The 27,067-nt window shown below is 44.2% G+C and overlaps 1 protein-coding gene across 3 annotated transcripts in view; it reads left to right on the forward strand.

Annotated features, from left to right (window-relative positions):
- The window catches only part of ITPRID1 (ITPR interacting domain containing 1), a 63,767-nt gene that overhangs the window by 21,479 nt on the left and 15,221 nt on the right, over positions 1–27,067 (forward strand). For all 3 annotated transcript variants that reach the window (XM_080975753.1, XM_080975754.1, XM_080975752.1), the window contains exons 6-9: positions 1,431–1,517; positions 6,891–7,093; positions 9,502–10,067; positions 13,045–13,099. In XM_080975753.1, coding sequence (XP_080831879.1) covers positions 1,431–1,517; positions 6,891–7,093; positions 9,502–10,067; positions 13,045–13,099 — 911 coding nt within the window. The remainder of the gene's footprint in view (positions 1–1,430; positions 1,518–6,890; positions 7,094–9,501; positions 10,068–13,044; positions 13,100–27,067) is intronic.

Below are 27,067 nucleotides of genomic sequence, written 5' to 3' on the forward strand. Positions count from 1 at the left end.
CTCAGCTACCTTGTCCCCTCCCCTTGGTAACTGACAGTGACATGTGCCATTGGGAAGCCAGGTCAGCAACACACACGGTCTGTGCCACCCTGCTACTGCTTCCAGGGACTTCTCTATGGCAGCCCCCAAATTGTGGAACTCCTTTACAGTGGTGCACCTGGCCCCATCATTATTCAGCTTCTACCAAATGCTGAAGACAAACCTCTTTTCCCTTTGACAGTTCAGGTAGTTTTGTGGGACCCACCTGTGCCTTTTTGTTTAACCTATACAGTACTAGTTTTGCTTGGGTTTTTTCTTTGTTTTATAATGGTGCAAACCGTTTTACCTGTTTTGAATTGTATGGCTGTATGGTAAAGGGCTGCTTTAAAAGATTCTATAAACAGACAAAACAAAACAAAGCAGGGAAATGCAGGTAGCCAAGTTCTTACTACCGTATTTTTCGCCCTATAGGACGCACCGTCCCATAAGGCGCACCTAGTTTTTTGGGGGGGAAATAAAGGGAAAAAAATTATTTTCCCCCCAGGAGCGGGGCTGGGGTGGGGGAAGCCCGAGCTTCCCCTGACCCCAAGCCCCCAAACAGGCAACTCTCTGCAAGCCGTGGGAGCCCAGCACTGGCTCCCGCTGCTTGCGGAGAGGTCCGTGAAGCCTGGACGTGCTGAGCTCAGCGCGCGCAGGCTTCAGCATGCAGGCAACTCTCCGCAAGCAGCGGGAGCCCAGTGCTGGGCTCCTGCTGCTTGCGGAGAGGTGCGCGAAGCCTGCATTCGCCCCATAGGACGCATACACATTTCCCCTTCATTTTTGGAGGGGGAAAAGTGCGTCCTATAGGGCGAAAAATACGGTAATTCCTTTATCTCTTTTATGAATTACGTTTTATATATGTTTCCAGGTGATCTAGAAAAACGGACCTCTGGGATAGAGGGCATTTGAGGCAGGGGTTGAGGAGATTGCAGCTCACGCTTTCGTAATCCATTGCCGACAGCAAACTAGTTAACAAGTCGCAGCTAGAAATCTTGACAAAATAAAGATATGAGGGTGTTCCTTCTGGTATTGCTCATTGCATGTTACAGAGATAGAGCTTTATTAAAAGCAGTTATATCTTTCTAGAAAGTAGGTGGTTAGAGAACGTGTGCTCCCCAAAGACTTCCAAAGCTACGCCATCTGTCAAAAGCAAAGAAGCTCTGCCACCTTTATAATTAGCATTTACCGGTACCTAACACCTACATTCTAACACCTCCTGTAACATACTGTTCCTGAGAACAAATGTGTTTGCCACAGTATCATACATACTCTTCTCCTGAAGAGCTCCGGCAAAGTAACATTTTGAACTAAAAGAAAGATGCAAATGTTTACTCCAGAAAGAAATTATAATGACATCCCAGAGGACCTTGAGTGTAAACAAATTTCATTGTTGCTTTCTCCCACTACTATAGATCCCTGCATCAGTTTTCAGAAATGCCGGTCCTTTCACGATGGAATAGTGCTGGCTCATCCCATTCTCTTCCCAGTGCCCCCAAAAGGTCAGCATCAACCAGATTTCAATGTTTGCGGCTTTCACGGTGCACGGCACACGCCTCAAATTCGGCTATGCGGGACGGGAAGTTTTTTCTGGTGCTTTGTTTTTCTGCGGAAAATTTTCTGTTTCACAAGTTCATTAGTAGCAACGAACGGCTGCCAATTGCAAATAAATATTGGGCATACTTGGCAGTTTTGAAGTGTTTGGCTTTGTTTACTCAATCCGAGTAAAATAAACATGCTAAATTACATCACTCTCAAGGGCAGCAGGAAATGTTCTGATGCAAACTGAAAAAAATTCTGATGCAAATTGCCCTGCTTTCCAACTCAGAATTTCCCAGAAAGCCCGCATTGGTGCTCAAAGAAAATGTTTGTTTGTTTGTTTGTTAATTTCATATAATTTACACGCCGCTTGATTGTAAAAACAAGACAAAAGGTAAAGGGAACCCTGACCATTAGGCCCAGTCATGGCCGACTCTGGGGTTGCAGTGCTCATCTTACTTTATTGGCCGAGGGAGCCAGCGTACAGCTTCCGGGTCATGTGGCCAGCATGACAAAGCTGCTTCTGGCGAACCAGAGCAGTGCACAGAAACTCCGTTTACCTTCCCGCCAGAGTGGTACCTATTTATCTACTTGCACTTTGACGTGCTTTTGAACTGCTAGGTTGGCAGGAGCAGGGACCGAGCAACGGGAGCTCACCCCGTCGCGGGGATTCGAACCACCGACCAACTGATCGGCAAGTCCTAAGCTCTGTGGTTTAACCCACAGCGCCACCCAGACCCACCCAAAAACGGAAAGTGGTTGGACCTAAATAGATATGCACGTTTGGTAGATGATGCAGAAGCATGCCCATGGCCCATTCCAGATGTGTGTGCATGTGTGCAATTCAATTGTTTCATCTTCCAGCATCAGTGTGCTCTGCCATGGTAACTGACAGCAGTCAAAGCTAGTGAGGATGTGTGGCTGAGCATTTTCCTTTTCAGTGGCTTCACAGCACATGCCAGATTCTCATGGCTCAGTTGTCCCCAAATTCCTCTGAGCTTCAGACCCTGGTTTAGTTATGATTCGCAATGTTCAGAATGTTCTCTGGTTCTCTCCAGGAACAAATTTTTGAAACTTGTAATGCTCACCTTAAATAGGTAAAAAAAAAAAGGTAATGGTAAAGGACCCCTGGACGGTTAAGTCCAGTCAAAGCTGACTCTGGTGTTGCGGCGCTCATCTTGCTTTCAGGCCGAGGGAGCCGGCGTTTGTCCACAGACAGCTTCCCGGGTCATGTGGTCAGCATGACTAAACTGCTTCTGGTGCAACAGAACACCGTGAAGGAAACCAGAGCGCACGGAAATGCCACTTACCTTCCCGCCGGAGCGGTACCTATTTATCTACTTGCACTGGTGTGCTTTCAAACTTCTAGGTTGGCAGGAGCTGGGACAGAGCAACCCCCTTGCAGGGGGCTCACCCCCCTTGCAGAGCTCACCCCCTTGCAGGGATTCGAACCACTGACCTTCTGATCCGCAAGCCCAATGGTTTAGACCACCCGCATCCCTCAACTTAAATACAAGGGGAGTGGACCACCATAGACCCAAAAGTTCTCCTGGATGCATTCCAATTTGAGCTAGAGAAAAATTAAAGCCCTCTTTCCCTGCCACCCATCTCCAAACCCTACCCTCGTCCGAGCCACTTTCCTTTCCTCCTGCCTCAGCAGAATGGAGAAAGGGGTATTTTTCTCTCCTCCACTACTGTTGGCACTTAGCACCTTGCTGAGGCTACATGCAAGATGCCAGAAAGTGTCATTTCCCCAAGTATTACAGCTGCACTGAAACTATATATCCCAGCAGTCCTGGTGCCTGCTCACAGCTATAGTAGTATGCCGGGTGCCAGAGAAGGGCATGACAGTGACAGAGACCTCCCTCCCTTTCTCTGTTCTACTGCTGTTGTTGCAGTAGATTGAGGTCCAGCGCCAAGGGCCTTCCAGCGGTTCCCTCTCTGCGAGAAGTGAGGTCACAGGGAACCAGGCAGAGGGCCTTCTCGGTAGTGGCACCTGCCCTGTGGAACGCCCTCCCAGCAGATGTCAAGGCAATAAACAACTATTTTACTTTTAAAAGACAACTGAAGGCGGCCATGTTTAGGGACGTTTTTAATGTCTGACGCTGTATTGTTTTTAATATTCGGTTGGAAGCCGCCCTGAGTGGCTTTGGTAACCCAGCCAGATGGGTGGGGTATAAATAATAAATTATTATTATTATTATTATTATTATTAGCCAGTAAGCAAGTCGGGAGAAGGGATGGGATTAGGCAGGAGGGAGGCAAGTAGATGGGCGAGAGGAAAGGATCTGAACTCTCACCAGGCAACGTTGAGAGAGATATCCCAGTCACATAACCAGGGATGCAACAGGGCCTGATGTGGTTTGACCAATTCCAACTGAAGATGAGGTTGAGTTGATCAGCAATCCAGAAAATTGGATTGAGTTGCATGAAAGAGAAGGAGCCAAAAGGCCCTTTGGATGCCTTCCCTCTTAAGAGGAGAAGTCTCTCCCACTCTGAAATCATTTGGGATCTTCTCTCTGTTCACTTCCATTAGAGTGTATTGTGTTGAGATTTCCTTTTTTTTTAAAAAAAAATAATTTTTATTAACAGGCCAATCACATCACATTATCCAAATCACATTAGTTCCAAATTATACAGCTGAATTTTAAATTTTGTTGGGGGTACCCATACATCAAGCTCCGGACGAGTCCAAACATCACTTATATTGCTGCATTAACTAAACAGTTCTATCCAGTTCAATCCAGGTAGTCCTTTATTACTTTCTTCATCTTCTTGTTGTTATTGTATATTCCTTTCTTTGCGATCTCTGATAATTTTCACAAGCAGATTGGAAACAGACATGCTCTGTGTGGGTTTTGTACTCTCCAAAGATCATATCGCTCAGGGACAGCCGCTGTTCCTCGCTTCCATTAAAAAAAAAAAAATCTTCGATCTGTCCTTTACTTTTCTCAGACTTGCCCAGTATATCAGGAGGCTCTGTCAGGTCAAAATTACATTCCAGCAATCCTTCTCATTCCAGTGGTCCTGTTTCTCCTCCCCCTGTCCTTCTTTCTCCGGCAAGCCTGTCTTGGCGAGACGCCATTTTTTGACTGCGTCATAGAATTTTCCTCCGTTCTCATTGTTTACCAATCCTTTCTTTAGCTATATTCCATCCCACACAGTTCTTAACTTCCTGCTTGTGATTAGTAAAACGCAACAATCTTGTTTCTTTCTGGGCTGAAGGGTTATTAATATCACATAGTACAAAGAAAAAAGGTTTTTTCCTCCCCCCCCCCTTCATTCCAAACATACAGTCTCTTAATGGTGATTCATCAGAAGATTTACTTATCCGTCCATCACTCCCGGTCACAGAGATCCATTAATCAGCAGTCTTATCTCTCGAGCGTTACTTGATGTATGTGCTTCAGCTTCATTCCAATCATATGTTTCCAATTATAATTCCGAGCTGAAGCTAACCAGCACGCGCTGATTGGAATCGGCGTTAGGAAGAGCTGACCGCATCGAGGGCTCGTGCCAAGTGACCAGCACCCCCAGACTTCGGATATGGGGGTGCATTGTGGACACCGCTGGCAAGGCAGGGCCCCCCCATCTCCTTGGGGGGGGTAGGAAGACTGCATACTTCCCATAGCAGCCTCTTAATTACCTTGTATGGGTCAAAGAGATGTTATTGTTGGCCATCTTCCAATGCGCCACCTGGTGGCCCCCCGGTGTTGAGATTTCCATTCCACCTTAAGGAACAGATGTGTATCACATGTCTGTTTACATTCCAGCACAGTATGGTAGGAACTTCTGTTGCGTATAGCTTTTGCTCTGCCCATTCTCTCTGAGATGACATGAGAGAGAGACATGTTTCTTTGTCCTGATTTATGATTAATAAATCTGTAGTTGTAGTATGCTTCCACAAGCCTCACGCCTATTCTGTGTGCGCAGTTCTCTCGCTGATAGTGTGCCCTGGCTTTGAAGCCTGGGTCGCTGATTTACATCAGAGCATGGGCCGATGGAAGGAGACTGGGGTTTGCCAGCTGGCCTCCCGGCCCTCTGCATGTCGGCCCATGTGTTAGTTTTCTCTGTGTGGTTAGAAGCCAAATTCTGTGAAGGTTTTGGCTCATGCACTGGCCATGAGGCAAAGTCTTCCTGGAGTTGTAGTTCCAGTGTCTTTGAGTGACCAGTATTAAACTGAAGGAGCTGCGCACTGACCATTGTCTACATTACACCCATTGATTGACTGTGTTTCTAGTTTGATTAATTTCAGGGATGAAAACTTAATACATAATGAAACTCCAAAACATTCCTAGGAATCTTCATGACATGAAAGAGAGTTGTACTTAAGTGAGCGTTGGATGGGTGACAAGCAAAATTATTACCTGAAACTCTTGACATGAGTAATGATTATTGAAATGGACATGTGCATTGTTACCTGGCTTGAGTCATTGGGATGAGGTGAGCTATAAGCCCAAATAAATAAATAAATAAATAAATAAATAAATAAATGTAAACAAATTACTTTTGTAAAGCGTAGTTTATTTATCTGGGAACAAATTTAAAGTTTACAATGTCAATTTAGATTTGTTGGGTGGTAGCTTCTCATAGGCCATTTTGTACTTGTCTAGCTCAGAGATAATGGGACACGGGAGGCGCTGTGGTCTAAACCTAGGGCTTGCCAATCAGAAGGTTGGCGGTTCGAATCCCTGCAACTGGGTGAGCTCCCGTTGTTCAGTCCCAGCTCCTGCCAACCTAGCAGTTCGAAAGCACATCAAAGTGCAAGTAGATAAATAGGTACCGCTCTGGTGGGAAGGTAAACGGTGTTTCCGTGTGCTGCTCTGGTTCGCCAGAAGCGGCTTAGTCATCCTGGCCACATGACCTGGAAAAACTGTTTGCAGACAAACGCCGGTTCCCTCGGCCTGTAGAGCGAGATGAGCGTGCAACCCCACAGTCATCTGTGACTGGACCTAATGGTCAGGGGTACCTTTACCTTTACCTAGTTCAGACATAGCCAATGTCATTACATCCAGATTTTGTTGGGCTCCAACTCCCATCAGGCCAAACCAGCATGGCCAGTGGTCAGAGATGATGGTAGATGTAGTACAGCAACATCTGAAGAGTACCACATTGATCACTGCTCATCTAGCTCCACAATACAGACATGAGATAGGAAGAGGAAGAAGGAAGAATGATATCCAGTTAAATTGTGCTCAGAGTAGGTCCATTGAAATCAGCAGAGTTATGTACATTGATTTCACTGAGTATGATTCATTCTGGATATATTTTAGCTTAGTGAAATGAAATAACATATCAAGCCAGCAGCATAATTTATGTGGTTGTTTTCTCTATAGTGTCACTGAATGGTTAGATTTCTCGGAAAAAGATCCAGTTGAGGTTCTGCTGGATTTGGGGTTTGGTACAGATGAGCCTGACATCTGCACTAAAATCCCTTCCCGGTTCATCAGTTGTGCTTCCATAGCTAAAGGAATCAACATCCGGGTCTTCATTGAAGCTCAAAGAAAACGAATGGATATAGAAAGCCCCAATTTATGTGGTAAGTAAATGAAAATAGATTTTTTTGTGTTGTGGGGAGTGAGGAAATGTTTTGGAGAGATGAGCTCATTCTCATAAGCAGAAGGTTTTGCTGAGGGGGGGAAGATCAGGAGAATAAATCTTATTACAACCATCAAACACTTTGAGAGGTTAGTCCAGTGGGCTGTTCATTGAAATCAATTGAGGTATCTGTACTTAATAAATATGGTAAGGTATTTTTGGACAGCAGCCAGCTTTGAGTGTCTGAAAGGGTTTTCATTATGGCCGCCTCTGATTCAGAATTGCTTTCTATGTAAGCCCATTCAATCAAATTATAGCAGAAAATAATACTCTGCTTTGATGATGAAAGGAGAATCTGACCCACTATATCTATACTGTATAGTATACTGAATTTGTAGTAGTTCCTGTGAGGTTTCGAACACTCATTGGCTGAGCTAGGATGGTGTCACAAAATGTTCAATCAGAGAAAGAAGTTGTTAGAATGTTCGAAATCTAGTTTCTGTAAGAGAAGAAGTTGTCAGTATGGCTTGCGCTAATATGAAGTTCAGTTTGTCGGGCTATTTAGCTTAGGGCCAAGTTGAAATGTAAGAATACAATCTAATGTTGGAATTAAGAAGAATAGAAGATGGAGAATTCACTGCTTATCCTCCTTAAGAGGTCAATTACAATAGATTAACAAACACAACAGGTCAACAAATGTTACTTTAGCCATGTGGAAAATTTGCTTTTCTTTTACTAGCAAAATTGTATAGTAGCTGCTGTTTAAATGGCACAACCACTCAGACAAGGACTGATCATGTGGACCTTGACCAAAAGCTGAAGTGGTTGGGCCATTTACATGTTATCCCTTTCTACATAGGAGCAGCTCTCAGAAGACCGACTCTTTGGTAGCTTCTAAAAAAGGCTCTTTAATATGAGGTGCTTTGTTAGCTTTTAGTTTGTAGAATGTGTGTGGTAGGTAGGGATGGGGAGAAATTTGATTCAGTTCACATTTAAAGGCAGATCTATCAAATTCATACTTTTGGAAATAAATGAGAACCAAAGCACAGCCATTCTTCAAAATTCACACTTGCTCAAATTTTGAGATACAGTTCTCCAGCCAAGCAACGTTTACCAAAAAATAAATAAATCATCTGTTGGGGAAAGGCATGCATTAAAATTAATAATAAAAAATGCATTATATTGGGGGAAGTTGATTGAAAAGTGTATACAGTAGTCAAAGCTGCATACAAACGTGCTTCTTCAGAGAAATTTTCATTAAAATGTTGATGAATTTTCATGAGGATTATGTGTGCGTGCAAAACCCCCACAAATTGCTGCAGAAATGTGGACGACTGAATTTAATATGGGGGGGAAATGAGAAACTGAAAGAACTGAAATCATCAGATCCTTCCATCTTTGGGGCAGGTAAAAAATCCCTAGGTGATAATAATATGACTTTGCCCATTTCTGATTATCAAAGAGCCCCTTTTTCTTTTATTCTAAATACCCTAAAATTGACACACAGGTTTAATGTAAATGTGTTAAGTGTTAAAGAAAACCTGAAGTGTGTGCTTCAGGGTTTTATTGCTGAGTGAAGCATGGTTAATGAAAAGTCCAAGTCTCTGATTCACCTCTGCAAATACCCAGATTAGACTCAATTAATAGTTCCCTCCAAGATATCTTTATCATGGCAAAGGTTCTCTCCTGAGGCCATTTCCCTCGTTGCAATCCATAAATGGTTGGACCATGGGAGTCCTTTTAACAACAGCATGTTCCCCTCTGTCAGGGTTGCTGATGCGTGTGTTCTAAGGTTACACATGATTAGGAATGAATGAATCTGCCAATTCTGGTTTCTTACAGTTTCTTACAGTTCTTCATTTTTCCATTTTTAAGTTTAGTTCACTCCATTTCTACATCAGTCTACATTTTTTAGAAGTCGCCACACAAAAATCATATGCATTTTATTCACAGTTTTCCTAATACGTGCAATTTCATAAGCCATTTATCCCAATCGAATGTATTCATTAATATATAACACATCATCATTAATTTATTTATTTCATATGCATTTGGGGACTCATTTTCCCCAAACACACATAGTTTTTGTACACATTTTTGGGGTTGAGAACTGCACCACAAAATTCAAAGACGGGCAAATTTCAAAGGAATTTCAGTTCTGATTCATAAAATAGAGCTGCCAAACGTTTATCCTACATATAATAGACATATAACTATGTACAACATGTGTGACGGCCACAAAGCTCTGTGGAAGCAACCACATTGCAGTGTTAACAATACGATCTGAGTTTAGAGATTTAGCTTTGTCTGTCTTCAACTTGTTGTATGAAGCCTGGAAGCTTTCTAGGTTTGGTCTGCAACTAAACAAACAAATGCATAAGTTTTGTTTTCATCTGTCTCAAACATCAGGACGTTTTCGGCAATTGGAAGTCCTGGATCATGTGACTAGCGCCTTTTCTTCTTTGCTGAATGACATCAACACCCTGCATCATAAGTCGGAAGAGAGAACCGGAGAGGAGAATTGTGCAGTGGGCTCTCCGAAGCGGAATCTTGTGGTCACACAGGCAAAGAGGAGGAGAATAGGTCAGCTCCTGAGAAAAGTGTCCAGGCAGACAACAATGCATAGCCCTCAAGTGTACCGAAATGCTGGCACATGCCAGGCCAAAGAAGACAATTCTTCTGTTGATGTGGACCTGCACATGGCAATGCGGACTGGCTTGTCTGAAAACCCTGCCTTGGTCCCTCTGAAAGAAGAACCGTTTCCAAGTGAGAAGGAGGCAAAGACTCCACAATCCATAGCAAGTAAACCTTGGGTGTTGCCTCACCTTCCAGTGAAACTGCCTCATCTTCCTTCCACCTCTGAGATGCTCATTAAAGACAGACCACGCAAAGAACCCAATATCCTTTTGACCCATACGCTCAAGAGAGTGTCTAGCTTAAACTGCAAGCCTTCAGATTCCTTTGAAATGGAGGAGGTAAGACAGATTGCTGTGTGTTGTGCATAGACAGGTGATGGAGGCACAGAGGAAAGCTGGTTTTAGTGTACATCTTATTTTAAAATAGTTCTACGCCACTTTCCAGTCAATGCTTGCCCAAAGTGGCTTATAGCAGTAAAAAAAACAAAGTAAACCATAGATCATTGTTAAAAATATATGGGTTAAATCACAGAGCCTAGGACTTGCCAATCAGAAGGTAGGCGGTTCGAATCCCCGCAACGAGGCGAGCTCCCATTGCTCGGTTCCTGCTCCTGCCAACCTAGCAGTTTGAAAGCACGTCAAAGTGCAAGTAGATAAATAGGTACCACTCCAGCAGGAAGGTAAATGGCATTTCCGTGCGCTGCTCTGGTTCGCCAGAAGCGGCTTAGTCATGCTGGCCACATGACCTGGAAGCTGTACGCTGGCTCCCTCGGCCAGTAAAGCGAGATGAGCGCTGCAACCCCAGAGTCGGCCATGACTGGACCTAATGTTCCGGGGTCCCTTTACCTTTACATAAAAGAATAAAACTCATCCAATGAATTAGAAATCCATAGCCCATGAAACATAACTCTAGACCCAGCCCATCCAGTGTCAATTTCATTTTACCAGTCTTCAGTTCATCACATTTCTGTATCAATTTGTGATTTTGTCAGGAAGTCCTGAAACAACCCTCCTTTTTGTAAGTAATTTCTCCTTATATGATGAATGCTTATGCTGTTTTCACCAATATATGCACACTTAGGCACATTCCTCACCCCTCCAATATACCAATTTTTGTACACAATTTTTTTTGTTTGTTGAAGTGTGTACATTTCAAATAATAGGTAAGTTTTGGTTCATCACATTGTTTGGAGAAGGGCAAGTCAGGAAGAAAGAAAACCATACTTCTCCATTCTGTAGTGGAGAGTGGTGACTGGAAGATTGGAAGTTGGTTACAAGTCTTGCCAGCTTGTTCACCAAGCAGAAGTTTAGAAATAGCATGCCATTTGGGGATTGATGTGATACTAGCAACATCCTTGTTTTTAGATGCTAGCCTGTGAGCGTTATAGTATGACATGATCACTGAACGATTATTTCCTATCATTAGCTATGCATGCTAATTTTGGGTCGTTATGGGTTCGGGTGTTTATGAGAGATGTGTTTAGGATATAAAGTGTGAAGAGGGCAATATTTTCAAGCAGTTTGAGAAGAAGACACCTTCCCCAAAAAACCCCTCAATATACCATCCCAATACTTCATTCACTTTATTGTGCTCAGTTCTAAAGGTCCTTGCAGAAATATTTAAGATTCTTCATCAGAAGATTGGCGGTTCGAATCCCCGCGGCGGGGTGAGCTCCCATTGCTCGGTCCCTGCTCCTGCCAACCTAGCAGTTCGAAAGCACGTCAAAGTGCAAGTAGATAAATAGGTACCGCTCCGGCGGGAAGGTAAATGGCATTTCCGTGCGCTGCTCTGGTTCGCCAGAAGCGGCTTAGTCATGCTGGCCACATGACCCGGAAGCTGTACACCGGCTCCCTTGGCCAATAAAGCAAGATGAGCGCCGCAACCCCAGAGTCATCCGCAACTGGACCTAATGGTCAGAGGTCCCTTAACCTTTACCTTGAGACTGAACCAAGAAAAGTGCTGCAAGTTGTTATACAAGCCCTTGGTTCTCTGGGGCCATGCTGATTTCCTCCTCCTCTCTGTAACCAGCTCCTGTAGAGCTACAAGATATGGAATACAAGTGTCCATAAAGACTTGGATGCAGCAGACTAAGAAAGGACCTCTCTGCATCAAACTGAGTCGTCTGCCTCCCTGTCACTTGCTTGTGGGACATGAAGGTGACAGAGATGACCAGGGCATAATTTGATACGGAGATGTTTCATCAGAAAATAAGAGGGGCCACTCAACTGTAGCAATTGCCTTCTCTGCAGTACATTGTTCATAGTCTCCACTCTGGGTAATGTACTGGGGCAGAATGAAAGCCATAAACACCTGACCATTGATATACACAATATGAACCATGATTATTTTTTCTCAGCCCTCATTGGGCTGTTTTGGGGAAGGAGGGGGTTGCCCTTAGGGATTTTTTAATGCACTTGTGCTCATCCCTCCTTCTTGTTTCTCAGTGTTTTGCATTCTGGCAGCACTTACCCATGGAGGCCAATCAATTTGGGTGAATAAGGCCCTGCCCCATCCACCTCAGCCAGTCAGCACCTGTGAAATATACTCAGAGTTGAGTGTGGATTTCATGCTCTTTATTCAACTCATAGTAGTGAGGAATGGAAGTTCCCCCAAAATGTCTGCTTTATATACAGTATTTACACAATGGGCCCCACGTGATTGGCTAATTCTGGGATTCCCCTGTAGGCCAATCAGGTTGCGGATTCACTTCCACCTGAAGTTGGATTGGGTGGCTCCTGCGGACCAATCAGAGTACTGCATTCCGAATCCTATTGTTCTAGGACCAATCAGACTGCTGCATTCTGAATCCTATTGTTCTAGGACCAATCAGACTGCTGCATTTTGGATCCTATTCAACTCAGTACATAACAACCTGCATTCTTACTTACAACTAGTCCAGAGAGTGGCCCTGGCTGTCAGTTTCCTCCTCCTTAGTCCCAGAGTTATAAATGTAGAACTCAACAGAGAAGAGGACAGGGACAAATCTAGAATTAGTTGGCTCCACATATCCTTGGCTCTGGCATCCAACTACCACAGGTCTCCCACCTTGCCCATCTCAGTGGGCACCAGCCTACCATAGGCACTCAGCACTTGATTTTTCTATTTGAGAGAGATTTCCACTAGGCAAAAATGTGCTTACAGCCCCAAACCCAAGTTTTATTTTCAAAGACACATCAACAACAGAAGAACATTCAGCGTTGCTTTGTTCAGTGTTGTTTTAGTCTGAAATCCTAATGTCAAAGTGAAGAAATATACTTTTAATAGTAAACAAAAACGAGCTGCTTTAAGGAGTGTTTTTCCCCTCTCCTGTCGCAGATCCAGAGCTTTGAGGATGAATCTTCCTGGGGAAATCCTCTTGAAAGCACTTCAGGTGGGTATTAGGAACTGTAATTGCTCTATAACATTTTGCAAATTTGCCGTATGCCTTGGAAATGGAAATGCCAGAGATATGGACTGAGTTGGTTGGACTGGTCAACCAAAAACATTCCCTCACAACCTGATGTCTTTATTCAGCATATAAACCCTCCCTGTTTTGAAAGAGAGTTTCATATGGATGGGTGGATGGGATTCTTGTAAGAGACAAGTTGTAAATGGGTAGGAGAGTGGGATGGAAGTAAACAAAAGAGATTGCAGGAAGTATGTTCTTTTCAGTAGGCTTTGATTGTTGGCATTCCTAAGATTCGTTTTCTGAGTAATTCTTATTTGCTAGAAGGTAGGAAGTAGAGCCTGAGATTTCATTGTTGAGTTACACCAGAGATATGTGGCTTGCTGTTTGCACCATGAGCCAGTCCGCTCTGCTACTAGCTCTGCATTGATTTTGTTCTATATAAGCAATGTCATCATCATATTGGTCAACCATTTAGATCTGCTCTTAGTTGTGAGCCCTGCAAGGTTTCAACTGCATCCAAAGTCTCACGAAAATCTATGTGTGAATTGTGGTGGAACTGGGACCTACATTAGGTACCTTGTGGAGGTGTCAAATGCAAAAGCCTAGACCAGCCTTCAGTTGGCATCATAAAATACCACCAGGTAATAATGTATGGAGTGGGACATGGGTGGTGCTGTGGTCTAAACCACAGAGCCCAGGGCTTGCCGATCAGAAGGTCGGCAGTTCAAATCCCCGTTACGGGTGAGCTCCCGTTGCTCAGTCCCTGCTCCTGCCTACCTAGCAGTTCGAAAGCACGTCAAAGTGCAAGTAGATAAATAGGTACCACTCCGGCGGGAAGGTAAACGGCGTTTCTGTGTGCTGCTCTGGTTCGCCAGAAGCGGCTTAGTCATGCTGGCCACATGACCCGGAAGCTGTATGCTGGCTCCCTCGGCCAGTAAAGCAAGATAAGTGCCACAACCCCAGAGTCGTCCGCAACTGAACCTAACTGTCAGGGGTCCCTTTACCTTTACGTAAAAACTTATTCAGATGTGGCTTTGCAGTATCTTTTTTTTTTTTTTTTTGTACGAACCAGTATTTATTGCTGTTTTACACTACATAATTATTATTATTTTAAGGCTTCAGGATTTTTTTATTACTGATGTTTTTATTTATCTGATTGCAATGTATACCACCTTGCTATATTTTAACGAAAATGCCATATATATTTATGTCAATAAATATAAATAATAAACTATGAATGAGATGACAAGGTATACCCAGTGCTTTTTTTCTGGGGGGCATGCATACCCCTAAACATTTTATGAATCTTAGTTTGACCTCATTGAGGGGCAGTTTTTCAATATGAGTAGGAAAATGAGAGTACCCCTAAACATATATTTTTTTTTAGAAAAAAAAGTACTTGGGTATACCTATAAGGAAAACATAGCATTGAAATGTAATTCATACTCTATTCTGTTCCTTACCTTTTTAAAAAAATGTATCTGAAGAAGTGTGCATGCACACAAATGCTCATACCAATAACAAACTTAGATAAAGGTAAAGGGACCCCTGACCATTAGGTCCAGTCGTGACTGACTCTGGGGTTGCGGCGCTCATCTCACTTTAAAGGCCAAGAGAGCCAGCGTTTGTCTGCTTCCACAGTTTTTCTGAGTCATGTGGCCAGCATGACTAAGCCGCTTCTGGCAAACCAGAGCAGCACATGGAAACGCCATTTACCTTCCCGTCGGAGCGGTACCTATTTATCTACTTGCACCTTGATGTGCTTTCCAACTGCCAGGTTGGCAGGAGCAGGGACCGAGCAACGGGAGCTCACCCCGTCGCTGGGATTTGAACCGCCGACCTTCTGATCGGCAAGCCCTAGGCTCTGTGGTTTAACCCACAGCTCCACCCACATCCCACAATAACAAACTCTAAGGTGCTACTGGAAGGAATTTTTTTATTTTGTTTCCATCATTTAAAAAAAAGTCTCATTTCAAAACAGAGCTTTGAAATTAGATTTTTTTTTTGGCCCGAGACTTCAGGTATGGGATGAGTTAATTATTCCAAACAGTCAAGTACCCCCCCCCCCTTCTCTAATTCATGTACTTTAAATCTGACCATGTTTATAAGAGTTGGTTAGGGGCACAGACTATGCTTTATGGTAGATCTAACTGAGCATGAAAGAGGAAGATACAGTGGTACCTCAGGTTAAGTACTTAATTCGTTCTGGAGGTCCATTCTTAACCTGAAACTGTTCTTAACCTGAAGCACCACTTTGGCTAATGGGGCCTCCTGCTGCCGCCGTGCCGCCGGAGCATGATTTCTCTTCTCATCCTGAAGCAAAGTTCTTAACCCGAGGTAATATTTCTGGATTAGCGGAGTCTGTAACCTGAAGCGTATGTAACCTGAGGTACCACTGTACAGACTGAGGAGTTTGTTTACGTAGACATGATGAAAATACTTTCCAATGTGCCTGGGTTCCTTAGCTGTAGGACCAGGCCTCTGTCCTCATCCAATTGTTCAAAATTTTGCACAACCCACCCACCCACCCACCCACCCCCTCATGCGCTGAAATATCATTTCTTGGCTGCTGTGAGCTGTTTCTCTTAGCTGTTCCCTTTGCCAGGAATCTTGATGCTCCTTTCGTCTTTCCTTCCCCTTGAGCCGATTGCAGAGACTGAATTCTAAAAGACACTCAAACCCCAAGCATCTCTAGATAACTTCCAAGGAATACCGGAGTGTTTTCGAGCAATTTGTGTGTGTGTGTATGTGTGTGTGTGTGTGTGTGTGTGTGTGTGTTCTACACAAAATATTACAATTTTTATTAGGCAATTTTATCATTGTTATAAATAAGTAATTGTACTGGGGAGAAGGGATAATCCTTATTTAATTAAATTCATCTATACTCCCAGGTTGGCAGCAACCAGACATATGTGAGACTAATACCCACAGCCTGCCTTGTATGCCTGTGCAATTAAAAATTCACTCTACAGTAGCACTGGCAGTTTAGTGTTGCTTTTGGCATTTACAAATTCTTTTATTTTGTGACTTTTTTCCCACCATACACATATGCTGGAGCAGATGTTGCTTATTTGTTGTTTATTCAAATCTGTAAGCTCTGGCAGCAAACGCCATTGTTCTGTAATGAAGCTTTGCTCACTGTCCTGTATTAGGAAGGGCCCAGCAAATGTCTGACGGGCACTTAGCTCCCAGCAGGAGGATGTACGCATTTTACCAGCAATTTATACACCCATTTGAGGATCCTGGCTGCAGGGCAGTGCAAAGGAATGGAAAGGCACAGAGCATAGGGAAGATCAGGGCAGCCTGGTCATAGTAGGGGCCTTGTCTTTTCTTTTCACCCGAACTTACCTGGTGTGCAGATGCGCGGTTCAGCACCTGGGAACAGAGTTGTTCTTGCACACCAGTGCTTTCCTCTTTTCAGCTGGCTTTTGGGGAGGACGTGAAGGTGACTAAGATAGCATGTGGCTGAAAATTCAGCAGCAGCAACCCTTAATTGTAACAGGTATGGCATTTGTGCGTGTTGGTGTCCATCAACGCCAATGCCAGTGTGGTGTAGTGGTTAAGAGCAGTAGACTCGTAATCTGGTGAACCGGGTTCGCGTCTCCGCTCCTCCACATGCAGCTGCTGGGTGACCTTGGGCCAGTCACACTTCTTTGAAGTCTCTCAGCCCCACTCACCTCACAGAGTGTTTGTTGTGGGGGAGGAAGGGAAAGGAGAATGTTAGCCGCTTTGAGACTCCTTCGGGTAGTGATAAAGCGGGATATCAAATCCAAACTCTTCTTCTTTGGGCTTGTCCCCCTGCCTCTTCCCCCCTCCACCCCAGGCAGCTTTTTCCAAGGGGGCCCTGACCAAAGAAGGAATGGCTGATCCCCAAACCGGCTCTGCTAATGCAAGAGCATCCGTTGGCTGAAAAGCCCCCTTTGCAGCCCAAGAGGCAATCAATCAGAGAAAGTAACCACCTCCATCTGGCACACGGTAGCCTGGATACTCACTTCCGCAGCCTTTTGCGATTCATCTTGTCCCAACAAGTGGTGCCAGGGACCAAACCGCACTCGAGTCTTTCCAGCAGCTGGGTACGTTTACCTCCCCAGCCTGCTGAGCTGACATATTAGCTCCCCTGACTTATTGAGTGGCAATGCTTTTAATTATCACACCTTCCCTTCCTCCTCCTCCTCCTCCTTGCGATCTCTTTCACGTACAGTTTGGCACCATGGGAATATCTGCAGAAGGCAATCGGCATTTTTCTTAATTGACTGTGTTCCAATAGTGTGAATCCTGTTTATTATCCTCCCGTAAAGTACATATGGGAACGATTGCTTGATGGCGAGAAAGAGTGCCACAATCATTTCCCTGTTTCTGATGGCGGCGGGCAAGTTGTGTTGGTTTTCACAGATGGTAGTTGCTTGCCAAAAGCTAAAGATAGGCAAAAGGTATTATGTGTGCACTTGTTATTTAAAATCTCTCTTCCCCTCCCCCCAGTCACATTTCTTCAAATCACGTCTCTTAAATTTCCTATGAAGTCCTATGGTTCGCAAAGTTTATCTGAAAATATCTGCATGTTGACGAATAATGGGCAGGAATAAATAGAATGATGTTTAATGCATGGTTCTTACCATTTGATAGGATTGGCTATTGGTTTTTCTTTTTAAAAATCTGGTATAAGAGAGAGCACCACAACATTTCATAGTTCCCTGTCTTTCTTTCTTTCCCAGTTGTTACGTCTTGTCCACTTACACCCTTGCCTAATATTTTTGAGCTGTAACATAACCTCATAGAATTATGGGATATAACTGCATTGGCAGATGCAATTGCAATAGGCTGGCGCTAAACATCTGAGAGGCTGAGTATCCCAGGTCACCATCAAACATCTGGTAATAGCAGAGGAATGCCAATTTCCAGTGATTTCCTCATAAGCCTGCCTCCCACCTAGAGCCGGGGTACCAGATGTTTATTGCCACATCTCTGGGAAGGCTGACGTGGAAGAAGGAGAATGCTCCAGCTGGGTAGAAGCAATGAGTGAGAAAAGGGATAAGTGTAGCCCTTCTGCCTGCAGCTTCTCCTCAAGAAATTGGCCCATGTCCTCCTTTCCACCAAGAACCTCAAGATGGTGGTCATGGTTCTCCTCCCCATTTTGTTCTAGCAAGAACCCAGGTCAGGCTAACTGGTTCAAGATCACCTAAAGCAGCCTTTCTCAACCTGTGGTTCCCCAGATGTTGTTGAACTACAACTCCCATCACCCCTAGCTACCAAGGCCAGAGCTCAGGGATGATGGGAGTTGTAGTCCAACAACATCTGGGGACCCACAGGTTGAGAACCGCTGACCTAGAGAGTTTCATGATTGAGTGGGGATTAGAACCCTGGTCTCCTAGGTCCTAGTCTGTCACTGTGACCACTTCACTGATCCCCAGTGAGAGGGTCACAACATAGTTCTCCCTGTGGTTTTTATGGCATGCTCTCATCACCTGTAGAGGCAGCAAGGTAGCAACATCAAACATCGATGTAGGGCAGAACCCAATGACTTTTTACTCAGGGTAGACCCATTGAGATTAATGAACACGCTAGCTCTAGGACTACTTTGAGTAAAACATCACTGAACACCATCCACAACTTCCCCATCTATGGCTGTCCAATGCCAGAGTCACCCAGACCACTGGATGAGGAGGGATAATGAATGACTGCAGCCAGAGCAAGTCTTACAAACTTATCAAAGGTTCTCTCCCAGTCCTACCTGCAGGTGCCAGGGAGGGATTCATAGAATCATAGAATCTTAGAACTGGGAGGGACCCAAGGGTTGTCTAGTCCAACCCCCTGCCATGCAGGAATCTCAGCTAAAGCATCCAGGACAGATGGCCATCCAACATCTGCTTAAAAACCAACAAGGAAGGAGAGTCCACCACCTCTAGTGGGAGTCTGTTCCACTGTCAAACAGCTCTTACTGTCAGAAAATTTTCCCGAATGGTTAATTGGAATCTCCTTTCTTGTAACTTGGAGCCATTGCCTCGAGTCCTACCCTCCAGAGCAGGAGAAAACAAACATGCTCCCTCTTTCATGTGACAGCCCTTAAGATATTTGAAGATGGCTATCATGTCTCCTCTCAGTTCCCTCTTTTCCAGGCTAAACATACCCAGCTCCTTTATGCACTCCTCATATGGCTTAGTTTCCAGACCCTTCATCATTTTGGTTGCCCTCCACTGCACACACTCCAGCTTGTCAGCATCCTTCTTAAATTGTGGTGCCCAGAATTGGACGCAGTGTGGTCTGACCAAAGCAGAATAGAGTGGTACTACAGTGGACGCTTGGGTTGCGAACGTGATCTGTGCAGGAGGTACGTTCGCAACCCGCAGCATTCGCAACCTGCAGTGCTGCGTCTGCGCGGGTTGCGATTCGGCGCTTCAGCGCATGCGCAAAGTGCGATTTAGCGCTTCTGTGCCTTAGCGACCGCCGAAACCCGGAAGTAACCTGTTCCAGTACTTCTGGGTTTCAGCATGTCCGTAACCCGAGAAAACGCAACCTGAAGCGTCTGTAACCCGAGGTATGAGTGTATTTCTTCCCTTGGTCTGGACACCTTACTTCTGTTGATGAACCTGGGACCTTCTGCATGCAAAGTACCTCTACCACTGAACCATCGCCCTTTCCTTAAGTTTGCAGCTTCAGTGGTCGCTATTTAATGCCAACCGCTCCTTCCTACCATCCACTGCTCCTCTGAAACAATCTTCCTTTTTTCTCATGTTTCATTTACATTACAGCCTTCAGGACCTTTTCACTCTGTTCACCAAATACTCTTCATGTTACAGTCTTCAACACGATCATCAAGTGATGGCTTTAGAAGGAAACAAATGTGTGTGTCGTCTCTCTGTGTGTATGAAAAAGTCTACCGCCTAATCTAGGCAGAGAGGTTAACTGCATCGCTGAGCATCGTAACAAAGATTTAGGTGTTACAATGCACTGGGAATTTGCCAGCCTTAAGTCTGATGTGGAAAAGGTCTTCATCCTGTCCAAATGAATTCATGTGTGACTCTCCTAATGTCACTGGCAGCCTGCCATGGGTCCCAGGGTCCCTCTACCACATTGCCATGCTGTTTTGCTCGCTAGTAAAAATGAGCATGTCACATTGTCACTCAATGATACTGAGCTTCCAACTTTGCCTTCCCCTCCCCTCGCCTGCAAATAATCCCTGGCCGCCTCGCTACGATCCCGGTTGCCTCATGTTGGGAATGTGAAAGGAAAGATGTGGCCGGGGATGCTCACAAAATCCTAAAGAGTTGAAGTGCTTTGGGGACAGCCTCGAGCTAATCTCAGACATTGCTTTTCCTCTGCGGCAGGAGATTGACGTATCAGCCTCTTTGCAGAGCTCAATTGAGGTCTGGCTTAGATGAAATCAAGATAAAAGGAACGGCCGTCTCAAATATTAATCACCTTCCTTGACTAAGAACATAAGAAGAGGCCCACTGGATCAGACAAGCAGTCTGCCTGATCCAACATCCAGTTTCCATTGTGGCCAACTGAAGGTCTCTGGTCTTCAATCTCTGGTCTTCAGTGGCATGTGGCCCCTGAATCCTGAAGGCTGCATATGGCCGTCCTGGCTGATAGCCAATGATAGCCTTATTCTATGCAACAAAGGGACGCGGGTGGCGCTGTGGGTTAAACCACAGAGCCTAGGACTTGCCGGCTCCCTTGGCCAATAAAGCGAGATGAGCGCTGCAACCCCAGAGTCATCCGCAACTGGACCTAATGGTCAGGGGTCCCTTTACCTTTACCTGTGCAACAGGAATGGGGAATCTGCGGCTCATCAAATGTTCCTGGGCTGCATTTCCCATCAGCCCCAGCTAGCAGAAGCAGTAGGGGTGGTGTGTGGTAGTCACAGCTTAGCCACCCATCATCATCATTAGTTAAATTTATATACTGACCTTCACAGACCTGCAGGTCTCAGGGCAAAATTCCACGCAAAATTCCAATATAAAAGCACAAAATGCCTGATAAAAACGAGAACGAGAACTGAACAAACCAATCACTGCCCACTCTCCCTTCCCACAAGCGCATTTAAAAGGGCATTGGAGGTCAACCAGCCAAAGGCCTGGTTGAAGAGGAACGTTTTCGCCTAAAGGTGTATCATGAAGGTGCCAGAACCTCCCTGCGGAGAGCATCTCACAAATGGGGAGCCACCACCGAAAAGGCCCTTTCTCATGTTGTTACCCTCTGGACCGCATGTGGAGGAGGCACATGAAGAAGAGCCTCTGATGATTCTTGCAGAGTCTGGGACGGTTTATATGGGGAAAGGTGGTCCTTGTGGTATTGTGGTTCTGAGCCATTTAAGGCTTTATAGGTCAAAACCAGCGCTTTGAATTGGGCCCAGAAACTAATAGGCAGCCTGCACAGTCAGGCCAGCATCATACCAAATCAAACCATTGGTCTAGTTGGCTCAGTCCTGTGTGCACTGACTGGTAGGAATTCTTTGGGGTTTCAGGCAGGAGTCTTTACCTGCCCTGCTTGGAAATCCCATGGATTGAACCTGGGACAAGGCATAGATCCAGTTCCTGAGCTGTGGCTCTGGCACAGCAGTTTACTTGTGTGTAAAAAGTGAACGCAGCACATGAACTGGCTCTTATGTTTCTCTGGAACACAATGAAATGACAGCAGATTGCACTGCATCTCTATGACAAAAGCCATAGTCTTGAATTCTGCAGTGCTGTAGCACCCGTGGCCTACTGTGGCCGCACCAAACTTTCTGAGGTTCATTCTCACACGCACATTGGACGTATAGAAGCAGATGCATGGACTCATCTGTCTCTTCACTCATTGAATGATCAGCCTGATGACTGGGGAGTGGCGATTTGCGTTGCCTAACCCAGTACAGTGGTACCGCGGGTTAAGTACTTAATTCGTTCTGGAGGTCCGTTCTTAACCTGAAACTGTTCTTAACCTAAAGCACCACCTTGGCTAATGGGGCCTCACGCTGCTGCCGCGCTGCCAGAGCACGATTTCTGTTCTTATCCTGAAGCAAAGTTCTTAACCTGAAGCACTATTTCTGGGTTAGCAGAGTCTGTAACCTGAAGCGTATGTAACCTGAAGCGTATGTAACCTGAAGCGTATGTAACCCGAGGTACCACTGTACCGTGTCTACTTTACAATTTATTTACTTATTTTGTTGTTGCTGCCAAAATGGGGAGGATGGAGAAATTTGCTGGTGGGGAAAAATTAGACTCCCCCCCCCCAAAAAAAAACCCTGGGGTTAGCCACCTGGGCTGTAACATAATGTTGCTTCGTCCTGTCTTTTCTACAGTTGACAGTGAATAGTCTTTTCCATCCTTAAAGACTTTTCAGTTGTGGAATCCCCAACAACCCCAGTTCTTCCAGAACCATTTTTATCCCGCTTCCATCTCTTGGAAGCTGCGGGGGGTGAAGGTCTGCCGCAGCAGCAATGGCATTTCTGCACTTCCAAACGCTCACAGCTTTGTGTCTCATTTCATTAGAACTCGACACAGATGTCAGCCAGCTTTTTCACTGTTTGGCAAGGATTAGGAACTGGACTAAAGCCAGTTAGTGAGATGAAGATAATACGAACAACTGGGAAGGCAGGACACTGTGAGAACCTGACAAAGATGCATTACATACAGGAAATGGTGCAAAGCCATCTTTTAAGGTGGTTTGGGAGCTTGGGGTTCTGTGGATAACCTCCCCATTATATTGGAACCAGTGGCAAAAATATGTTAAGTTGCTTCCAATCCTTCTAAAATGGGTTTTAATATTATGCTTTTGTCTCTGAGATACAGAATCCAAACTGGTCAAGGTCACTGCAGGTGCTTTTTGAAAGACCCTCGATTCCTCCCACCCTGAACTATATTTATCCTAGCCCTGCACCAGCACTGTAGCATCCTATCCAATCTGCACAAGAGGCTGGGGAGCGAGATAGACAGCATCGCAGTGGGGGGTCATAGTTATTATTTTTGCTGCTGTTGTTGCTGTTTATTACCCACCCTTTACTCTAAGGTCCCAGGATGGGTTGCAGCATTAAGACACAGCATTACTAATATAATTATACAATTTTATATACCGTAATTTTACAATAATAATTATGTTATTTTATATTATATAATTATATAATCGTTAACTCTTTATTTTCAAAAGAGGACACTTGCAGTAGTTTCTACGGCTCTGAAAACCGACAAACGCCAGTCCAGCATCCAGGCAGCTATTCTCTGGTCTGTACTCTAGGCAGCAGTTGCAGCAACCACTGAATGAATGAATGAATCTTTATTTTAGTCAAGTAACCTTTATTGGCATCACATAAGAACATTCAGAGTACATTCAGAATACATAAGCCAGTGCGATCTCGTCGCCACCCCAACGGCACAGTCACCCCCCAAAGAGCAGAAGAGGTGAGCAATCTGCCCCATCTCTGTGGGTTTCTGGCGAGGGCAGGATCCTGTAGCATACTTCGGCGACCAAAAATCCAATAGAGGAACTTAGCTTACTGTCTTGGTGAGCTCCTGGTCTCTCCCCTGTATTAAGAAGTGCATAACCTCATTCTCTGGTTTCCATGTTGGAATACATAGATGGTCTAGAAACTGTTGGCAGAGATCATCATACGTTTTACATTTAAGGGCCATGTGAGCTAGAGTTGCCACCAGGCATTGCATGGACAGATCCTATCTCCTTCTGCCAAACCCACAAACCTACCCCAAAGGAGGTTAGAAGGATTAGAATTGAACCTAGCCAGCGAAAAGGCCCTTCTTTCTTGCGGATTATACAAATCTTTATTTGCGTCAGCCATCAGTCATAGCAATAAAATGACAATACGATATACAAATAAAAAGTAAATTATATAAAATACATTTTAGGGTTTTGTATCAATAGTCAAATAGTGGCTCTTATTCTGATTGCCCCAGTTAAAAACCTTGCAACCTTTGCTGTCACCTACTGATCTTGATCTGCCAAGAGAAAGGGCACTGTGGCAGTGGTTGGGCGACTTTCCGTTTGGTCACTTTCCTCTCCCAACTTTCAGTTTTTCTTTCCATCTGGAGTGTTTGTGGAAGAATTCATAATACATGGTATGTATCTGCCCCTCTGCAAATTTTGGGCTTTACTTCAGCATTCTGATACCTCTCTCTTGTTTTTCAGTTGGCTCTGTTCCGACTCCGTTTCTATCAGCCCTCACACACCTGAGTTTGCCATTAGATGGAGTGATATTGGACAATTGCATACCTATGCTAGCCACCATTTGTAAATACTTGGCTGCAGATATACAACGGCAATTATAGTTGACATCCGTCTTGTGATGCAATTGTATTGACAACTCATTCCTTGGGCCAGTTTAATTTCTATTCTAGAATTCCAATGCTGAATTTTTAGATCAGATCTCGATTTTGACATCGGGAAGTTCCACATATTTCAGAGCTTTGCAAAATGTCATTTTGCATTATTACAAAGAATAGTAGTAAAGAAACAAAACTTGAGCAGTTGGATATAAAATCCCCTGGGCGTCGTTAATTTGATGTTAGTTGGTCTAAGCCACTTTAATGCCTAGGTTGAGGAGAAGTTCTGTTTTGTTCACATTTTAATGCAAAGCTACTTAATCCACACTTCCAAACCAGAATTTCAAAATTCACACATCTCTGAATTTTGCAATGCAATTCTTCAAGCAAACAATTTGTGCAAACATGCATATGTTAGGGAAATAGTTGCATTAAAATTCATATATTAGAAAACGGTATTCAACAGTGCATTATATTAGGGGAAATTGCTCACAAAGATTATTAGCCAAACCAGCACACAAAACTGTGTTTGCAGGCAGAAATTTGCACTAGAACGCTGACAAATTTTCTAGAGGAAATTTGCAAATTATTGTGGATTGGAAAAGGGAGAAAATGAGAGAAGCAAAATTGACCGATCTTTCCATGCTAAAGTGTTTAATTTAACACCGCACTATCTGCTGTGGTGCATCAGTTCCTCCACCAGTCCATGATAACACACACTGAGTAAATTGTCTTCCACCTTAATATGTTTTGCAATTTGTTGTTGTCGTTTAGTCGTTTAGTCGTGTCCGACTCTTCGTGACCCCATGGACCAGAGCACGCCTGGCACTCCTGTCTTCCACTGCCTCCCGCAGTTTGGTCAAATTCATGTTGGTAGTTTCAAGAACACTGTCCATCCATCTCATCCTCTGTCGTCCCCTTTTCCTTGTGCCCTCCATCTTTCCCAACATCAGGGTCTTTTCCAGGGAGTCTTCTCTTCTCATGAGGTGGCCAAAGAATTGGAGCCTCAGCTTCACGATCTGTCCTTCCAGTGAGCACTCAGGGCTGATTTCCTTCAGAATGGATAGGTTTGGTCTTCTTGCAGTCCATGGGACTCTCAAGAGTCTCCTCCAGCACAATAATTCAAAAGCATCAATTCTTCGGCGAACAGCCTTCTTTATGGTCCAGCTCTCACTTCCATACATCACTACTGGGAAAACCATAGCTTTTACTATACGGACCTTTGTTGGCAAGGTGATGTCTCTGCTTTTTAAGATGCTGTCTAGGTTTTGCAATTTAGTGGTATATAAATACTTTTATAAATAAAGAAATAAAATGTGTGGTTTTCTCAGACATGAATCCAGCCAGGTTCAATGGGTTTTGCTCTTAAATATGCATGCATCTGATTGCAGCCTTAGTCTTTAATTTTTTGGTTCCATTGCTATTCCTGCATTCAAAAGGAACAGAGGCGTTGTAAAAGAGTTTATCTGAGTGTTCACGTATTTCAAGTTTTACACTGGAGGTTTGTCTGCTGCTGCCACCTACTGGTCATTTTAAGGTTTGAAGTTAAGGTTTTTAAATTCCTCTGTTAAGTTGATTTCCTTGGTCTGTTGCATTTGGTAGACTAGCATGGCCTAAATTAGTTTTGCAGCTTTTATATGTCAGAGGAATTCTGCTGATCTTTTTGGGAATATGATTTTGCTGAGGAAAAGCAAACTCTGTAAGGCTTTAAATCTCAAGCATCTCGTCAGAAGCAAGGTGTTTATTAAATTCAAAAAATAGGTTTATATCTGAATAGGTAGGGCAATTTTCTACCAGGATTACTAATTTCCCAAAGAGACTGCAATGTGTGGCACAACTGCATGTGCACCTACTCAGAAGTAAGTCTTTCAGAGTTCAGTGAGGCTACTCTCATGTAAATCTGCATAGGATTGCACCCAAAGTTCCTTGATGAAAAAATGTCTGATGTTTGGGCCCTATTTTTCCAGTAAATTTTATTTCTACACCATCTTTGTGATCAGTTGCCTTTGTTTCTAAAGTGAAGATGTGTGTCCTTCTTTGGTATTTGCCTTAGCTTTGCTTTAGCAGCAGCAGCAGTTAAAATTAGCAGGTAATTTATTAGCGTTACTATCGTGATCTTTGCTTTTACAGCCTTCCTTATGCCCTGTAACAAAAAAAAGTTACGTAATTGTATTTACCTTTGCTGCTGTGGCCTTTGGACATCTGGAATTAATGATAAACCTGAAGCAGATTCACAGAGCACGACAGCAGAATGACTTCTTAGCAAGATCAATGTGCGACTTTAAAAAAATGTAAATCTTCAAATGGAACGTCACACTTGAAGAAGAGTCAGTGGTGGTAAATAGCTAGAGTTTAGCATGTGTGGGTCCCATGCACGTCCACCTCCTCATTTATGGGGTGGTCTAGGGTTGCCCGGCTTCAGTCTAGTGATGGAATCTATTGTTTAAAAGCTGCAGGGCACTGTGTGTTTGTGAAGCCTATTCTGGTCTGGCAGAAGTGTCCATTATGAATACAGCGGCATAGAGGGTACCACTCTTCTTTGGGGTCACTCCTTTAACATTTAAAACATTGCTGTGTGAATTGTGTTCTTAATGTTGTGCGCCACCCTGGGATCTTTGGATCAAGGGTGGTGTACAAATTGAATGAAAATACATACATACACACATACCTGCTCAGCACCTACTTGAATGAGGCCAAT

The sequence above is a fragment of the Podarcis pityusensis genome (assembly GCF_964106645.2).
Source record: "Podarcis pityusensis genome assembly, chromosome: 12".
NCBI classification, from domain to species: domain Eukaryota; kingdom Metazoa; phylum Chordata; class Lepidosauria; order Squamata; family Lacertidae; genus Podarcis; species Podarcis pityusensis.